This window comes from Mirounga leonina, unplaced genomic scaffold (assembly GCF_011800145.1).
Source record: "Mirounga leonina isolate KUSES-001 unplaced genomic scaffold, KU_Mleo_1.0 Mir_114, whole genome shotgun sequence".
Taxonomy (NCBI): domain Eukaryota; kingdom Metazoa; phylum Chordata; class Mammalia; order Carnivora; family Phocidae; genus Mirounga; species Mirounga leonina.
Window position 1 is genome coordinate 1599635 of NW_023270265.1, and position 16854 is coordinate 1616488.

General features: G+C 36.0%; 1 protein-coding gene and 2 non-coding genes across 7 annotated transcripts in view; 2 read left to right on the plus strand and 1 right to left on the minus strand.

Moving 5' to 3' along the window:
- Window positions 1-16854, minus strand: part of P4HA1 (prolyl 4-hydroxylase subunit alpha 1) — an 81700-nt gene that overhangs the window by 57985 nt on the left and 6861 nt on the right. For all 5 annotated transcript variants that reach the window (XM_035021449.1, XM_035021444.1, XM_035021453.1 and 2 more), the window contains exons 2-5: window positions 7426-7533; window positions 5790-5886; window positions 4484-4635; window positions 2215-2352 (exon numbers count right to left, since the gene is read on the minus strand). In XM_035021449.1, the coding sequence (XP_034877340.1) occupies window positions 2215-2352; window positions 4484-4635; window positions 5790-5886; window positions 7426-7501 (463 nt within the window). In that variant the 5' untranslated portion in view covers window positions 7502-7533. The remainder of the gene's footprint in view (window positions 1-2214; window positions 2353-4483; window positions 4636-5789; window positions 5887-7425; window positions 7534-16854) is intronic.
- Window positions 12932-13003, plus strand: LOC117998735. Its single transcript, XR_004676053.1, has one exon. It is a non-coding gene; the product is annotated as a small nucleolar RNA U2-19 (small nucleolar RNA).
- Window positions 13184-13253, plus strand: LOC117998717. The gene has a single exon (XR_004676048.1). It is a non-coding gene; the product is annotated as a small nucleolar RNA U2-30 (small nucleolar RNA).

Genomic DNA, 16854 nt, shown 5'->3' on the forward strand with positions numbered 1-16854 from the left:
AAGTGACACCATGAAGCATTCCAATGTCAGAATAATTGGAATCCCGGAGGGAGTGGAGAGAGAGAGAGGACTAGAAGATGTATTTGAGCAAATCGTAGCTGAGAACTTCCCTAATCTGGGGAATGAAACAAACATTCGAGTCCTAGAGGCAGAGAGGACCCCTCCTAAGATCAAGGAAAACAGGCCAACACCCCGGCATGTAACAGTAAAACTTGCCAATCTTAGAACCAAGGAAACCATCTTAAGGGCAGTTAGGGGGAAGAGATTCCTTACGTACAGAGGGAGGAACAGCAGAATAACGTCAGACCTATCCACAGAGACCTGGCAAGCCAGAAAGGCCTGGCAAGACATATTCAGGGTACTAAATGGGAAGAACATGCAGCCAAGAATACTTTATCCGGCAAGGCTTTCATTTAGAATGGATGGAGAGATGAAGAGCTTCCACGACTGGCAGAAACTGAAAGAATATGTGACCACTAAGCCGGCCCAGCAAGAAATATTAAGGGGGGTTCTATAAAAGGAGAAAGACCCCAAGAGTGATCTACAACAGAAATTTATAGGGACAATCTATAAAAACAATGTCTTCACAGGCAACATGATGACAATTAATTCATATCTTTCAATAATCACTCTCAACGTGAATGACCTAAACACTCCCATAAAACGGCACAGGGTTGCAGACTGGATAAAAAGACAGGACCCATCCATATGCTGTCTACAAGAGACTCATTTTGAACCTAAAGATACATCCAGACTGAAAGTGAAGGGATGGAGATGTTTTTTTAAAAAAAAAGGAGAAAATAACAAGTACTGGAGAGGAAGTGGAGAATTTGGAACCCTTGTGCACTGTTGGTGGGAATGTAAAATAGTGTACCTACTATGGAAAATAGTATGGCAGTTCCTCAAAAACCTAAAAATAGAATTACCATATGATTCAGCAATTACACTTCTGTGTATATACCCAAAGAATGGGAGGCAGGGTCTTGAAGAGATATTTGCACAACCATGTTCACAACAACACTGTTCACACTAGCTAACACATGGAAGCAACTCAAGTGTCCTGTTGATGGATGAAAGGATAAGCAAAATGTTGATGGATGAACGGATAAGCAATACATATATATATATATACATACACACACACACACAACACATTACTATTCAGCCTTAAAATGTAAGGAAATTCCGACATCTTCTACAATGTGGATGACGCTTGAGAGCATTATGCTAAGTGAAATAAACTCATCACAAAAAAACAAATACTGTATGATTCCACTTATATGAGGTACTTAGAATAGTCAAAATCATAGACACAAAGCAAAATGATGGGGCTGGGGAAAGTAGGGGATGGGGAGTTACTGTTTAACGGGTACAGTTTTAGTTTTACAAGATGAGAAGAGTTATGGGGATGGATGCTGGTGATGGGTGCATGACAGTGTGAATGTACTTGGTGCCACTAAACCACACATTTAAAAGTGATTAAGATGGTAAATTTTGTTATATACTTTTTGTTCAATAAAAGATTTTTAAAGCAAATTATCATGAAACCTGCTGTAACCTAAATAAAAGGTTTTGCCAAAAATAGGTCATAAAGCAGAATGGTCCATATTACAGAACACTTTAAAAATCTGTGTACACAGTATGTCTTGGTTTTTAAATTATTGAACATATAAACTTTGATTATCAATTCCTTTATAACTTTACATACAAACATTGGATGTTCTAAAAAAAAAAAAAAAACATGAGGAAAACTGATTGTTTCTTTTTCCAGGTTAAAAATGCCTAAAATTGAGGCACCTGGGTGGCTCAGTTGGTTAAGTGGCTGCCTTCGGCTCAGGTCATGATCCTGGGGTCCTGGGATCAAGCCCCGCATCTGGCTCCCTGCTCAGCAGAGAGCTTGCTTCTCCCTCTCCCTCTGCCTGCCACTCTGCCTACTTGTGCTCTCTCTCTCTCTGTCAAATAAATAAATAAAATCTTTTTTAAAAAAATGCCTAAAATTAAGTCCCTATAATATTAAGCTTTCACAGTAACAAGCTATAAACTTATCCACAACTATTAAGTCCTAGGGAAAGAGAGTGCTGTTTTGTCCTCAAAGACTATGAAATAAACTAATGTTAAAAGTCCTAAAATATAAAAGTTTTCTTTTAGATTAACGCTCTAATGAACTGAATAGAACTAGGTAATAAATGTTTTATATACTACAAGAATTCTTACCTGGGAGATTACCCTTTGAGATGGTGTCTGTATCCAAATTGTAGGTGTCCTGGAGACGCAACAGAGCTTTCGCTGCCCCAACCTGATCTTCATCATTAGGGAAGTACTGTCTCTGAATGGTTAGGTTAGAGATAAAGCCTTGAAATTTAAAAAAAAGAAAAGAAAAGAAAAAAAAAAAAAGAAAAAGAAAGACTCTAGAACCTCACAGACTTCCAATTTGCAATATACAGTGTTTATAAGGATTTTTCAAAATTGATTTTATTATAATTTTCTACCATACCATGAAAGTTCTGCATGCTCAACAAGAAAAAAACTAAATACACTAAGACTTGAAATGCCTCTAATTTATTCAAACTTCCCAAATCCTAATGTCACTTAAGTAATCTGAAGTCATTGCATAAATCGTATCATATTAGGTAAAGATCAACATAACTGAGTTTCTAGTTACACAATATAGCCTCCACCAAGCTTGAAAAATGAATGGATTTACGGATTTGAAAATGACACCCACTGGCAACCAATTATACTTTCAGATAACAGATGGTAAATAAAATATATGTGCTTAAAGAAAGTTCTATTTTCTTCTTCCATGTGTCACACATTATATAAATATGTAAATATATAAAGTTTGGTGGAATCCTTTGAGGCGGAAAGAGAGAGATTAATTATATATTTAAGATTATCAAGTGAACTCATTTATTAAAATATATTTAGATCTGTTAAATTACTGAATATAGTGATCAAGATTTGCTCTATATAAAATCTAATCTTAATTTTAAAAAGTTTTATATAAAATATAGCAAAAACCAAACTAACAAACTAATTACTGATAATTATATAACCCCTAAGGAGAACAGATGCTAAATACTCCTTAAGGAACCAAAAAAAACAAAAACAAAAAGTTATTTAAAATTTTAATCATATAAGGTTCATCATTTGCAAATAAAAGTTAGGTATGAAACTTCCCTCCCCTCTCATTTACTTATAATCAACTGTATTTTGCTCAGCAAAAGGCCAGGCATTTTTATGTTAATGAAAATGTACAAATGAACAAGTAGCTAGGAGAGGGTTAAAGTTCATACTAAGCATATTCTTTAGTTTTAAGACCAACTCTTAATCACAATCTCCACATGGAATTTTACAAGTTTTACAGATTTTTTTATGACCCAAAATAAAAACCAAGAAGTTGCTTAAATCCAATCCAATAAAAAAGTGGAAAAATACATGTATTATAGCACTATGGGATGACTACCACAGATTAAAACGTCAAAGTCTCAAGGTTTACCTTATAAAAGAACTTAGGTCATAAAGATCATTACTTGAGAATTTTTTTAAATTAATAAATAAATGTGTATATGTGTGTGCACACACACATACAGGACTTTAAAAATGTTCTCATAGTGCTATATAAGAGAGCAAATAATCACTGGTATTTCCCTCTCACAATGAAGTTTTCACAAGTGCCTGCCTTGATTTTTCTCCTCAAGGCTTCCTGTCCTATGCACAATAGTTTACTGCTCAGAAACACTCATAAGCACCCTTGGAGTATTTTCATTTACATAGCTAACTCAACTCTCTCCCTCTTTCTTGCTTTTTTTCATTCCACCTTCAGTCACTGAACAAATATTATGTCTAAGCATATTCCCTCTAGTTCTTAGACTCCAGACTTAGTTTTCTGTGTCTGTTACTAAAATATCTAAAACACCTCAATTCTCCAAATACAATTTTGTTTTAATTAGAAAGACCTTCATTGTTACTGTTTGCAGTCTTAGTTTTTAAATTTACGGTCTAAAAGAAGTCTAAGATTCAAAATACTACGTAGAACACAGCTAACACTTTTCCTTATAGTACCACTCCCAATACATTAACAATTGATGAGAAGATAGAGATTTATCCATAAATTTTTGAAATCTGAAAGTAATCCTAAAATGGAAAGGATTACTCTCAGAAATGAAGCTATATGCCAAATAACTGATTCACTTTTATAAATTTCAAGCAAAAAGTACCAATGCTAGTCACCAACAACAGAAATTACTTTTTTTTTTTTTTTACACTAAAGTTATTTTTGTTTCCAGTTTTTTTTTACATCGAGGAATTCAGGATCTAGACTAACTCCAGTCAAACCAAACACACCCCTGCAACAATTTAGTTATTACAACACTGAACACTTGATGTTCTGGGAAATGAATTTATTAGTATTGGCACTTCCACACGTGGCAGCAGTATTGTCTTACTTTTTTTGGCTCCTTAGTCTTACCATCTGACTTACCATCTGACATATCCTTAAGGACCAGATTCTCCAACTCACTCCATTCAGTGTTCAGACGTTTCATTAATTTGAATGCATTTACAGGGTGCCCAACAAAGCCTTCTGGATCTTTTGTCGCTGTGCTGGTTAGTCGATCTAACTTCTCTGCCCATCTATACACGTAAGACATAAATGGAGCACACATACACTTAAGGAAGAATACAATTTAATAAACCACTCAGAAAAAGAAAAAAGACTAGATTAGAGGTTTTTGAGTAAAAACTATATTCAAAAACTCTTTTTTATTAAAAATTATAGGTTTTTTAGGGGCGCCTGGGTGGCTCAGTCGTTAAGCGTCTGCCTTCGGCTCAGGTCATGATCCCAGGGTCCTGGAATCAAGCCCCGCGTCGGGCTCCCTGCTCCGCAGGAAGCCTGCTTCTCCCTCTCCCACTCCCCCTGCTTGCGTTCCCTCTCTCGCTGTGTCTCTGTCAAATAAATAAAATCTTAAAAAAAAAAAAAACAACTATAGGTTTTTTTAAAAAGCAAGACTGTTACGGGTAAAATCTAGCTTGGTAAAATAAAAATATAACAAGTCCTTTTCTTTTAGTTTTGTTTCTCTCAAATGGTTACAGTAAATGGAACCTATCTTAGAAAAGGTGTGATTGCATACCTCTACTAAGGGTCTAAAAATTCATCTCCCCACAGGTCCTTAGAGCCAAATAATTGATTATTATAAAGTACAAATGAGCCCAATCGAAATTCAGTTACATGTTCATTTAAATCAAACTTATACCAAAATTTTACATTCAGTACCTAAAAACTATATTTTAAAACAAACAAAAAAACCCTGAATATTCAGTTACTCACTAAACAAAAGGCAGGAATTCTCACATCAGGATTAACTCTGAGCCTGAGTCAGTTAAAAATAAATTAGCAGGTAAGGAAAAACTATATCAATTAATAATTAACAATACTTATCACTGTAATCTCTAGAATGGAACCATAGGAGTGAAGGATAAATAGAACTGGAAAACTGCTCTAGAAGATGACTTGATTAGGGAGGTAAGAGGAAGACAGAAGATATTAACAACCATTTTTAGAAAATGTCAGTCAACACCCATACCCATTTATATCCTTATCTCAATCCATGTTCCTTTACCTAAACTCTTGGCCCAGGCCTAACTCTTGTTTTCTGTGCTCCTATTTTACCCATTTCAGCCAGCTTTTAAGACAGGTGGCTGCCATTTCCACTCAAAGAATGTTTTAGCTCTAGAACGAAAACATCCAGGTGGAGTCAGAATCATAGTAAGTAGAACACTTTGCTTACTTTTTTATTTGTTCTAATTTATCCTCTTCTGCCTTAATATAGTCTTTCAGAGAAGTCACCAGATCTTTCTCAGTATGGATCAAATCAGTCATCTGACCTAGAAGGAGAAAGGAAGGTTATCAAATATCTACATTGGTCAACACAAGTACTTTAGAATAATTTAAAAATGACCAAGAATGCTTCATTCTTTGAGAAGATTTAACTGGTATTAGACACAGATATGCTGGAGAAAACATCTTTCTTTTTTCTTTTTTAACTAGATAAACAAAGACAACTGTGTTCCAGTTCTAATTTTCAAGCTACTTCATTTTGCAAATTGGACCATACGGGCAAACTGATCTAAAAATTTATTTTTAAATTACAAAACAACACTACTTTTTCTTCTTCCCTACCTCTGCTCTCATCTTTTTTTGTTCTTGAGACTAACTAGAATTAATTTTGTATTCAATAAACTAAAACCACACTAACAAAAGATATATTTCACAAATGATATTCAAATCATCCATGTTTAGTTATTTATAATGGGATAAGAAGACTCATCATTTTATATCCTAAAATTGTATGTCATAAATATAATACTTGTGTTTTAGTTAGCACTACTATCACACAAGGGTAAAACTGGTTAACAGCATGAAGGAAAACATCTCACTTAAGGCAGATGAAGTGTGCATATAGGAAAATATAAAAGGATACACATCAAACATGAAAAGTATTTCTGGGGGAAAGAGGACATGTGGAAGTCTTACATTCTATGTATTTTTGTTTGTTTCTTCTTTAACCATATGCTATTTTAGTAATACTTTCAAAGATTTTTTTAATTATGCTGTAGAAAAAAATAACTTGTGTTCATAGTAGATTCTTAAATGGAAAAAGCAGGTTATGAAATAATGTGCAATGTATTATTTATATCTGTGCATTAAAAAAAGACTTAAATTATTTGCTGAGTAGACTCATTAACAAAGAATTTTCTTGGTATGCTTTTCTAAATTTTCTTAAGTTCTAACCTGAAAATGTGCTGCTTTTGTAATCAGAAAAGAATTTTTTAATTAAATTTTAAAGAGAGAGACTTGTAGAGGGGAAGGAACCAAATCAATGCTTCAGTCTCTGGGAATATACTGTATTTGTTTTTACTGATTTAAAAACACTAAAAAATGGGGTGCCTAGGTGGCTCAGTCTGTTAAGCGTCTGCTTTCAGCTCAGGTCATGATCCCAGGGTCCTGGGATCAAGCCGCATCGGGCTCCCTGCTGAAGAGGGAGCCTACTTCTCCCTCTCCTTTGCTCATCTCCCTCTCCCTTGCCACTCCCCTCACTTATTCAATTCTCTCGCTGTCAAATAAATAAAATCTTAAAAAAAAAAAAAAAAACTCTAGGGGCGCCTGGGTGGCTCAGTCGTTAAGCGTCTGCCTTCGGCTCAGGTCATGGTCCCAGGGTACTGGGATCGAGCCCCGCATCGGGCTCCCTGCTCGACGGGAAGCCTACTTCTCCCTCTCCCACTCCCCTGCTTGTGTTCTTTCTCTCACTGTATCTCTCTCTCTTTCAAATAAATAAATAAAATCTTAAAAAAAAAACCAAACACTAAAAAAATGGAAAATTTTAAATGCAAGATCAATACAAACCAAAAAATAGTAAGACTTACCAATTGAAGTAAAAAAGCCTGGATGGGCCAAAGACTGGGGAAGCAGAATCCCTACAATTAAAATACACCAGATCATCTTGGAAGACTTAATTTTTCAGGTTCACACACCTACAAGAGAAATATGGCCATTATAACAACAACAAAAAGTAGGGTAGGAAAAGTTCCTAACTGATTTTTCCTATAACCAAAACGTAAGTCAGACACGAAGATTGCCCACAGACTGTTGTTAATTCTTATAAATTCATTTAATAATTTAATTAAGACCTACTATCTTATTTTTCATATAAATACTAACTTTATATTTCATGTTAAAGAAAAATATAAAGGTTTGTTATCACCTGATAATTTATACTTAAAAATTCAACCCAAGTTTGTTTTCTCCTTAGTTACTACTATAATTAGAGTGATTAGATAGTAACTCTTCCATATAGCCTGAAAAATAAGTTTTCTGTTATCTACATCTAAACTATGAATTTCCCATAAAAATATACTACTTCATTAAAGTAACTTAATTTAGGGGTGCCTGGGTGGCTCAGTCGGTTAAGCGTCTGCCTTTGGCTCAGGTCATGATCCCAGGGTCCTGGGATCAAGCCCCGCATCGGGCTCCCTGCTCGGCAGGAAGCCTGCTTCTCCCTCTCCCACTCCCCCTGCTTATGTTCCTTCTCTCACTGTGTCTCTGTCAAATAAATAATAAATAAAATCTTAAAATATATATATATAAAAAATAAAGTAACTTAACTTTAACATTACCAAAATTCATTCTGAAATGTTAGAATATGTTTTAAAGGGAAAAAATAGTTTTCAGAGCCACCGATTTATCCTTTAAATTCCTAACTTGTTCCATGTTTTCCCTACATGGCTTTCAATTTTAAAATAAGTTCAATTACAGGGGCGCCTGGGTGGCTCAGTCGTTAAGGGTCTGCCTTCGGCTCAGGTCATGATCCTAGGGTCCTGGGATCGAGCCCCGCGTCGGGCTCCCTGCTCAGCAGGAAGCCTGCTTCTCCCTCTCCCACTCCCCCTGCTTGTGTTCCCTCTCTCGCTGTGTCTCTGTCAAATAAATAAATAAAATCTTTAAAAAAATAAAAAAATAAAAATAAAATAAGTTCAATTATAAAAGTTGTACATTTCAGGGAATCTGGGTGGCTCAGTTGGTTGGGTTCCACGCTGGGCATGGAACCTACTCAAAAAAAAAAAAAGTTACAGATTTTTGGGGTGATGAAAACGTTCTAAAATTGACTGTGGTGACTGATGGTTGAAGAACACAGTAACAGTACTGAAAACCACTGAATCATGACCATTAAATGGGTGAACTGTATGGTACATGAATTATATCTCAATAAAGCTGTTATTTTTAAAAAGTACAGAATCCAAAAAGAATAAACAGCCCTGTTGATTTAGGCTAGTAATTTCTCTCAAATGACCTAGTGTTGAGGTTTTTCCTTTGTCCCTGGTAGCACTGACTTTTCTAGAACAAATTCTTCACGGCAGGTGCAAATATTATCTAACCATCAGAAAGATTTTACTCTTCTTTCCCAAATGTCCTGATAACACTCTTTTCTTGCTCCTTCACCATCACATACATCGATTTTTAAGTCCTCCTTATTACCTTACAGAAGAGTAAGTTACTATTACAGTACTTTTTGCCCAGTAACAGGCTCCCATTAGTTCATCTTCTTGTCTCCCTATCCTTCTTTGAGCAGGCATTTCTGACTCTTTCCAAGTGACTTCACTTAAACCAACAGGTTCAAGTCCACATTGGAAAGCTCCCTACTCCGCCAAAACAAACAAAAAACAAAAACAAAACAAAAACAAAAACCCTTTCCCCTTCTTGAATCTCAATAAAAAACAGATCACCACAGAAACTGACATTCTTCTCCCTCAAGTCTGCCACAAGCTTCCAGATACTTCCAGAACCACACAGTAGTGAAATACACTGCTCTCTTGGCTGCTTTACAGTAACTCTTTGGGAAGGCTTCTAGAATGCAGCAGATGCAGACACTTCCTCTCCTGGGCTCCAGCCAAAGCACAAGGCTTTTTCAAAATCCTGGGCTGTCTGAAAAGTCTAGAATCTTCTCACTGTTTATACAGATTTCTGCCATAATTTTCTTCATGATTAAATGTTATTTCCAGAAAATACAAATGCTTTTGCCATACTAACAAAAGGCTAATCAGAAATGCTGTCTAAATGTTAAACTCTGATAAGAAAGTTTAGATTTGTCAGGCAAGAGGTTATTTTTTCATAGCTAAAATATTATTTTGTAACTCAAGTTTTTTTTGTCATCTTTCAATGTCCTTAAATCCCTCAATGAATCAAGAACCACTAGCCTACAGAAATCACTAAAGTTTGAAAACTGCATTTTAACAATGATAGACTTACATAGAACATCAAGGCATTAATCACATGAAGAACAAATATACCTTTACCTTACATCATGCTTCAAAATAAATTCTAGATCGACTAAAGAGCTATAACCAACAAAAAGTAACAGAAAAGTTACTAGATCTCTAAAAGGAGAAAAGACTCTCTCAACTTTAAAAAAGATAAAACAACCTATCAAAAGCCAGATGGAATTTAAATACACAAAATAATCTAGGCTTATATGTGTTTTTTAAAGACCCCATAAACAGGACGCCCGGGTGGCTCAGTTGGTTAAGTGTCTGACTCTTGATTTTGGCTCAGATCATGATCTCTGGGTCCTGAGATTGAGCCCGATGTCAGGCTCTGTGCTGAGCATGGAGCCTGCTTGAGATTCTCTCTCCCTCGCCCTGCTCTATCAAAACAAAACAAAACAAAACAAAACAAAATGAAACAAAACAAAAAAACCCTAAAAACTACAAATTAGGAAACTAAAGAAAATGGAGCTCATTTAAGGAGCTCATACAAATCAATAAGAAAAACACTAAGATATTAATAGTAAAGTCGATTAAGAATGCAGAAAGTCGGGGTGCCTGGGTGGCTTAGTCAGTTAAGCATCTGCCTTCAGCTCAGGTCATGATCCCAAGATCCTGGGATCGAGCCCCACGTCGGACTCCCAGCTCAGTGGGGAGTCTGCTTCTCTCTCTCTCCCTCTGCCTCTCCCCCTGCTTATGCTCTCTCTCTCGCTCACTCTCTGTCAAATGAATAAATAAAATCTTAAAAAAAAAAAGAATGCAAAGTCACAAAAGAACTAAAAATAGTTTAAAAAGTTCACTCAGTTATCAAAGACCCATTTTTTGTCCTTCAAATGAATAATTAAATTTAACAAATTCACAATTAAAAATATCTAATGATGGTGCTATAAACATGTCAAGGAACTTAAAATGAGTATATCCTTTAACTTGCGAATTTAAATGAAAACACAAAATTTAAAAATTAAGAAACTCACATTCATTGCTGGTGAGAAGGCAAAATGGTAAAGCCATCTTGGAAGATGGTTTGGCAGTTTCTTAAATCAGACACACTCTTACCATATAATCTGGCAACTGTTCTCCTTTGTATTCACCCAAAAAAGTTGAAAACTTATGTCCACACAAAAACCTGCACATGGATATTTCTAGGTTTCTTCATAATGGCCCAAATTTGGAAGCAACCAAAATGTCCTTCAGTAGGTAAATGGATAAACAAACTGGTACATCCAGACAACGGAATATTATTCAATGCTAAAAGGAAATGAGCTATCAAGCCATGAAAAGACATGGAAGAATCTTAAATGCATATTTCTAAGTAAAAAAAAAGCCAATCTGAAAAGGCTATGTACTGTATGATTCCAACGAAAGGCATTCTGGAACTACGAAGACAGTAAAAAGATCTGTGGTTGGGAGGTGGGAGGATGAAGAGATGGAGCACAAGATTTTTAGGGCAGTGAAAATACTCTGTAAGATATCATAATGATAAATACATCATTTATTTTTGGACATACATTTGTCCAAATCCACAGATTATACAACACCAAGAGTGAATGGGTAATGTAAACTATGTATGGACTTGGGGTAATTATAATGTGTCAATGTAGATTCAAGCAATTATAACAAATGTACCACTCTGGTGGGGGATGTTGAGTCTATCCATGTGTGGGGGCAGGGGGTATATAGGAAATCTCTGCACCATCCTCTCAATTTTGCTGTGACCTAAAATTGCTTTTAAAAATTAAGTCTCGGGGCGCCTGCATGGCTCAGTCGGTTAAGCGGCTGCCTTCGGCTCAGGTCATGATCCCAGCGTCCTGGGATCGAGTCCCGCATCAGGCTCCTTGCTCAGCAGAGAGCCCGCTTCTCCCTCTGCCTGCCTGCCACTCTCCCTGCTTATGCTCTCTCACTCTGTGTCAAATAAATAAATAAAATCTTTAAAAAAAAAAAAATTAAGTCTCAAAATAAATTAACATCATACAACCCTGGTGGAATCTGTATTGAATTAGATTAAGTTTCCACTACTCTGACAGAAAGTCATAAATACATATGGATCAAAACAAAGAAAAAAATTAACATCATAATATGATATAACTATGCATGAAAATACACAGCAGAAATTCACCAAAATGCAGTTGTTTCTGGACAGTAGAACATTAGGTAATTTTTTTCTATTTCTTTGTATTTTCCAGATGTCCTAGGGTATATTTACTTTTATAGTGACAAAAAATTAACTCTATACAAAATCATAAACCTACAATAATAATAAAACATCAACTCCCATATTATGTATATCACCGTAAGCTTTTAATGAAATGGTTAATTACTCTCTAATACAAAAAAGTAGCTAACAAATACTATCCACATTTACACCTGTTCTACATTCTAACTATATAAGCCTCCAAATTTCTTTCTCTGCTACAAAGATAGGAAGTTTATAAGAAAGCAACCCAAATATCCAGCCATGAACTACACTGTCAGAGTAGCACACTTTTCTATTATCCTTCCTCTTACAGACAGACATAGGATGTGGGCTAAGCCAGTCACTGACATAACATTTGAGGGGTGGGTTTGTGAAATGATATAAAGCAGCTCCTTCTGGAGTTGCTCAGCTCGTAGGATATGAATTTGGAGCTGCCTGTGATGATCTTTCCCACTTGTCAAGGACACATAGGAGCCCAATCTAAAAAGAGAACAAAGTCAGCCAGAGATAGACAATTCCAAGCTCCATAGTCCTGATTCTTCCAATTATTCTATTCTTCCAATCTGTGAGCTACTCCAATAATCTTCCAACCCAGTAAAGGGAGCCTCTAAATTCCCTTTTTAAGGAATTTTAAACTACATCAAGTTGGATTTCTATCATTTGCAATATAAAGTTCAGACCCACACAGCATTACTCCAAACTACTATGCCAATCAAATGAAGACAGCCCTATAAAGCAGTGGTTCTCAAACTTTAGCTATATCAGAATCACCTAAAGGTCTGAGACATGTAGATAATTTACACAAGTTCTTAGGTGATGGTGATGCTGCTTCTCTGGGGATCATACTTTGAAAACCACCAGATACAAACGTCCCTTAAAATCACACAAAAGGTGCTTTCTACCTTTAATAGAGTAAAATTTGATCAATGATGAAAACAGCCAAATCTGAGCATCAAAAGACCTTCCTGATACATGATCTCTCTAGTTCTGAGAAGCAAAAGTAACTTAGACCAATAAGGGCATATGTCTGGAGGGAGGGAGGGAGGGAGGGAGGGAGGGAGTGTGTGTGTGTGTGTGTGTGTGTAAAGGTGATCATGTGACTGTGTATAACCGAGGACTTGATAATGAGATGGGGGGAAGGAGATGTGTATGTGTATGAGACTAATGAGTTCTGAGCAATGATGAAAAGGTTTTACTACTGACCTTTACAACTATGAAGCTTTCTACACTTGATGTGAGCTCAGAATTGAATAAAAAAATAAAAATGCAACAAAATAGTAAAATTTTACTTCAATTTATTTGTTGAAAAATATAACTGAATTTCTAATTATTCTAGTGAATAGGTGCTCTAATTTCTTTTTTTTTTTTTAAGATTTATTTATTTATTTATTTGACAGAGAGAGAGAGAGATAGCGAGAGCAGGAACACAAGCGGGGGAGTGGGAGAGCGAGAAGCAGGCTTCCTGCCGAGCAGGGAGCCCGATGCGGGACTCGATCCCACGACCCTGGGACCATGACCTGAGCCGAAGGCAGACGCTTAACGACTGAGCCACCCAGGCGCCCTTTTTTTTTTTTTTTTTTTAAAGTAGGCTCCATGCCCAGGGGCACCTGGGTGGCTCAGATGGTTAAAGTAGGCTCCATGCCCAGCGTGGACCCCAACATGGGGTTCGAACTCACATCTGTGAGATCAAGACCTGAGCTGAGATCAAGACTCAGATCCTCAACCATCTGAGCCACTCAGGTACCCCTCCTCCAATCTCTTTTAATACCAGATAGTTGTTGGGGGCGCCTGGGTGGCTCAGTCATTAAGCATCTGCCTTCGGCTCAGGTCATGGTCCCAGGGTCCTGGGATCGAGTCCTGCATCAGGCTCCCTGCTCAGCGGGGAGCCTGCTTCTCCCTCTCCCACTCCCCCTGCTTGTGTTCCCTCTCTTGCTGTGTCTCTCTCTGTCAAATAAATAAAATCTTTAAAAAAAAAAATACTAGATAGTTGTTTATAAGCAAGGGTTTTTGTTGTTTATCAATCACAGGTTTTTAAGACAATGGTTTCCTTACTTCTGATGTCTCACTTCCATTTATTTCCAACTTCACTCAGCAGCTTTCAAAGCAAATCATTATAAGCACCCAAGAGTCAAGCACCCTAAAAGACACTGGAGTTTTATCAAAAATAGTAAGATACAGGGGCGCCTGGCTGGCTCAGCCGGTAGAACATGAGACTCTTGATCTCAAAGTTGTAAGTTTGAGCTCCACAATGGGTTCGTAGAGGTTAGTTAAAAATAAATTAAAAAAAAATTTTTAAATAGTAAGATACAAATGTCTCTTGTTCTAAATCCTCAAGCCTGAAATAGAATGTAAACGGGTTAAAGAGGATGCAAGGAAGGTAAATCTCAGCTCCCTAAAAAGACTGGACTCAAAGAAAAAAAAAGAAAGCCAAAGGGGAGTCAAAGATACAAAGATAAATTTATACTAGCATCAAATTTAGTATGGAAACACTACAGATAAATTACTGATAGTATTTTGGTTCTTGGTTAGATGATAGGTTCATGAGTGCTTATTATCTAATTTTTATAACATACATATACATTACACATGTTTAATATGCATGAATATCATATTTTAGAAACTATAAGGAAAAAAGAGTATGGAAGAAATCTTTCTGGAAAACAAATAAAAATAAATAGCAAAATATAATATTTATCCAAAACTTTCCTACAGTTCTTCTCCCAGGAAAGTCCAATCCCACACACTCACAGGTCAATCAAACCTGGGAACAGATTTTAAAACAGTTCTACTACATTGTAAATATTTACAACTTTGAGTTATCAGGATTCACTGAATTGTATGTACAAGTTATTTAATGAATTACCAGGAACAGGGTATCTGGCAAATAATTCTATTAGCCTTTCAGTCTAACATTTTTCTTCCAAGAAAAAAACTGCAACATTTTAAAAACTTGGGTCTTTCCCAGATAAATCATTAAAAATAAGGCCAACTAAAGAATGCTTGATATTCTAATCTAAACTTTCTTTGACAATAAAAATTTTCCACAGGTCTCCTTCTAACAGTCCCTCCATAGCTTCCACAACTGTTCCAAATCATCTTCTAGAGGGCTCCAGCTTAAATTTATTTAACCTCATACAAATCCCACATTCAACTGTTGGTCTTCCTGACATCACTGTTAGACTTTTTTTTTTTTTTTTTTTTTTTGACAGTTTTTATAGTGAATGCAAAAGACCAGCACAAATTCAGGCTTCTAATTCAGGCTATAACAATGTGGTGTATATCAAGACTTGGCATGTCTCCTATATAAAAGTAGGATGGATTTTCTAAGACAACTAAGAGTACTTACTAATAGAACTAGTTATATTTCTGTTCTTCCCTCTAATCCCTCTGGCAAATTGCCATTTGTTTTAACTTAACACCATGAATTCCAGTCATACTTATGCTCCCAAAGAGAGTAAACTACATCTCTAATACATACAATCTGACGGACAAGTGCTTTAATGGCTATGACCAACTTTTCTATCAAAAACTCAGAAATCCATGCTAGCTTTCCCACAGTGTACTTGAGCTTTCTGTACTTGAGCAGTGAACCCAGTCATTGGTATAATTCCAACTGAACAGCATTTTGAAATTTGGTTGGAAAGAAGCTCTAAATCAAGATATCAGCCTTAACTGAAGTACTATAAAGTCTGTCTTTTGGAGATTCTTGCAAAATTCAAACTTTTCCTTGTCAGAAAGAACCTGAATATAATATCATTTCAAAAACACACACCTATTTTTGCCTATATGGTGTCTCTACCACCCTACTCTCTTTCTTCTGGAAACTGCCCCCTTCTACCTTTTTTACTGCCCCAATCTACTTTTAATTCATCCTCATAGTTTCATCAGTCATGTTATACAGCATGCTACTTCTTCCCTCACCAAGTAACCAAAGTTCTTTCCTGGAAATTTTGAAAATAAAATTGAGGAAAAAAGGGCAGGCACTATTAAATTATATTTGCCTGAATTATATAAAGCTCAGGAGAAGTAATGGACCAAGTTTTGACACACTGGTCAAAAAGTAAATGAAGTTTATCTAGAAAGAATAAAAAGTGAAGCAAATATACAGAGAGGAAGATAAACAAGAGACAGAAGAAAACATTCTGATGCTCCTGATATTCTTGAAGTCTAATAACATTCCTGACCTCAATTGTTAAGACAACTCCCTATCCCCACAATACTTACATAAATTCCACTGTGTGTTAGTATGAGTTGGGTTTCTGTCTAATGCAGAGTCCTAGTTAATTGTGTGTCTAATCTTGCAGTTAATATTTTTATAGGCAAAATAAATAATAAGGTAATTTTTTTGGCTTAATTGTTAGAAATCCAGGAAGTGCCACTTCTATGTCAGATACAGAGTTTAGAATAAATATTTTAATCCATTTTTTAAAAAAGATTTAAATTGGAATTTGGATTCAAAATTAAAGCAAGTTTAAATTCACCAGTATTCTACCTCACTTTTACTTCTGTGATGGTTAAATTGCCTAGTAAGCACACCTGTGGTTGTGAAAATAGCATAGCAAAAAAGAAAATCCCCAGTTATTGATGTACTAGATTTGTGTATGTCTTTTAAACAGTTCTAGTTTCCACTTTACATGGAATAATCAGGAAAAGTGTAAAAATTCAAAAGTGAAATAAAAAATTTTATCAGTTAAAAAAAATTGAACTTAAACTCAATGTTTAAAGTTTATTTCAGGGTGCCTGGGTGGCTCAGTCGGTTAAGCATCTGTCTTTGGCTCAGGTCATGATCTCAGGGTCCTGGGATCAAGTCCCATGTCGGGCTCCCTGCTCAGCAGGGAGTCTGC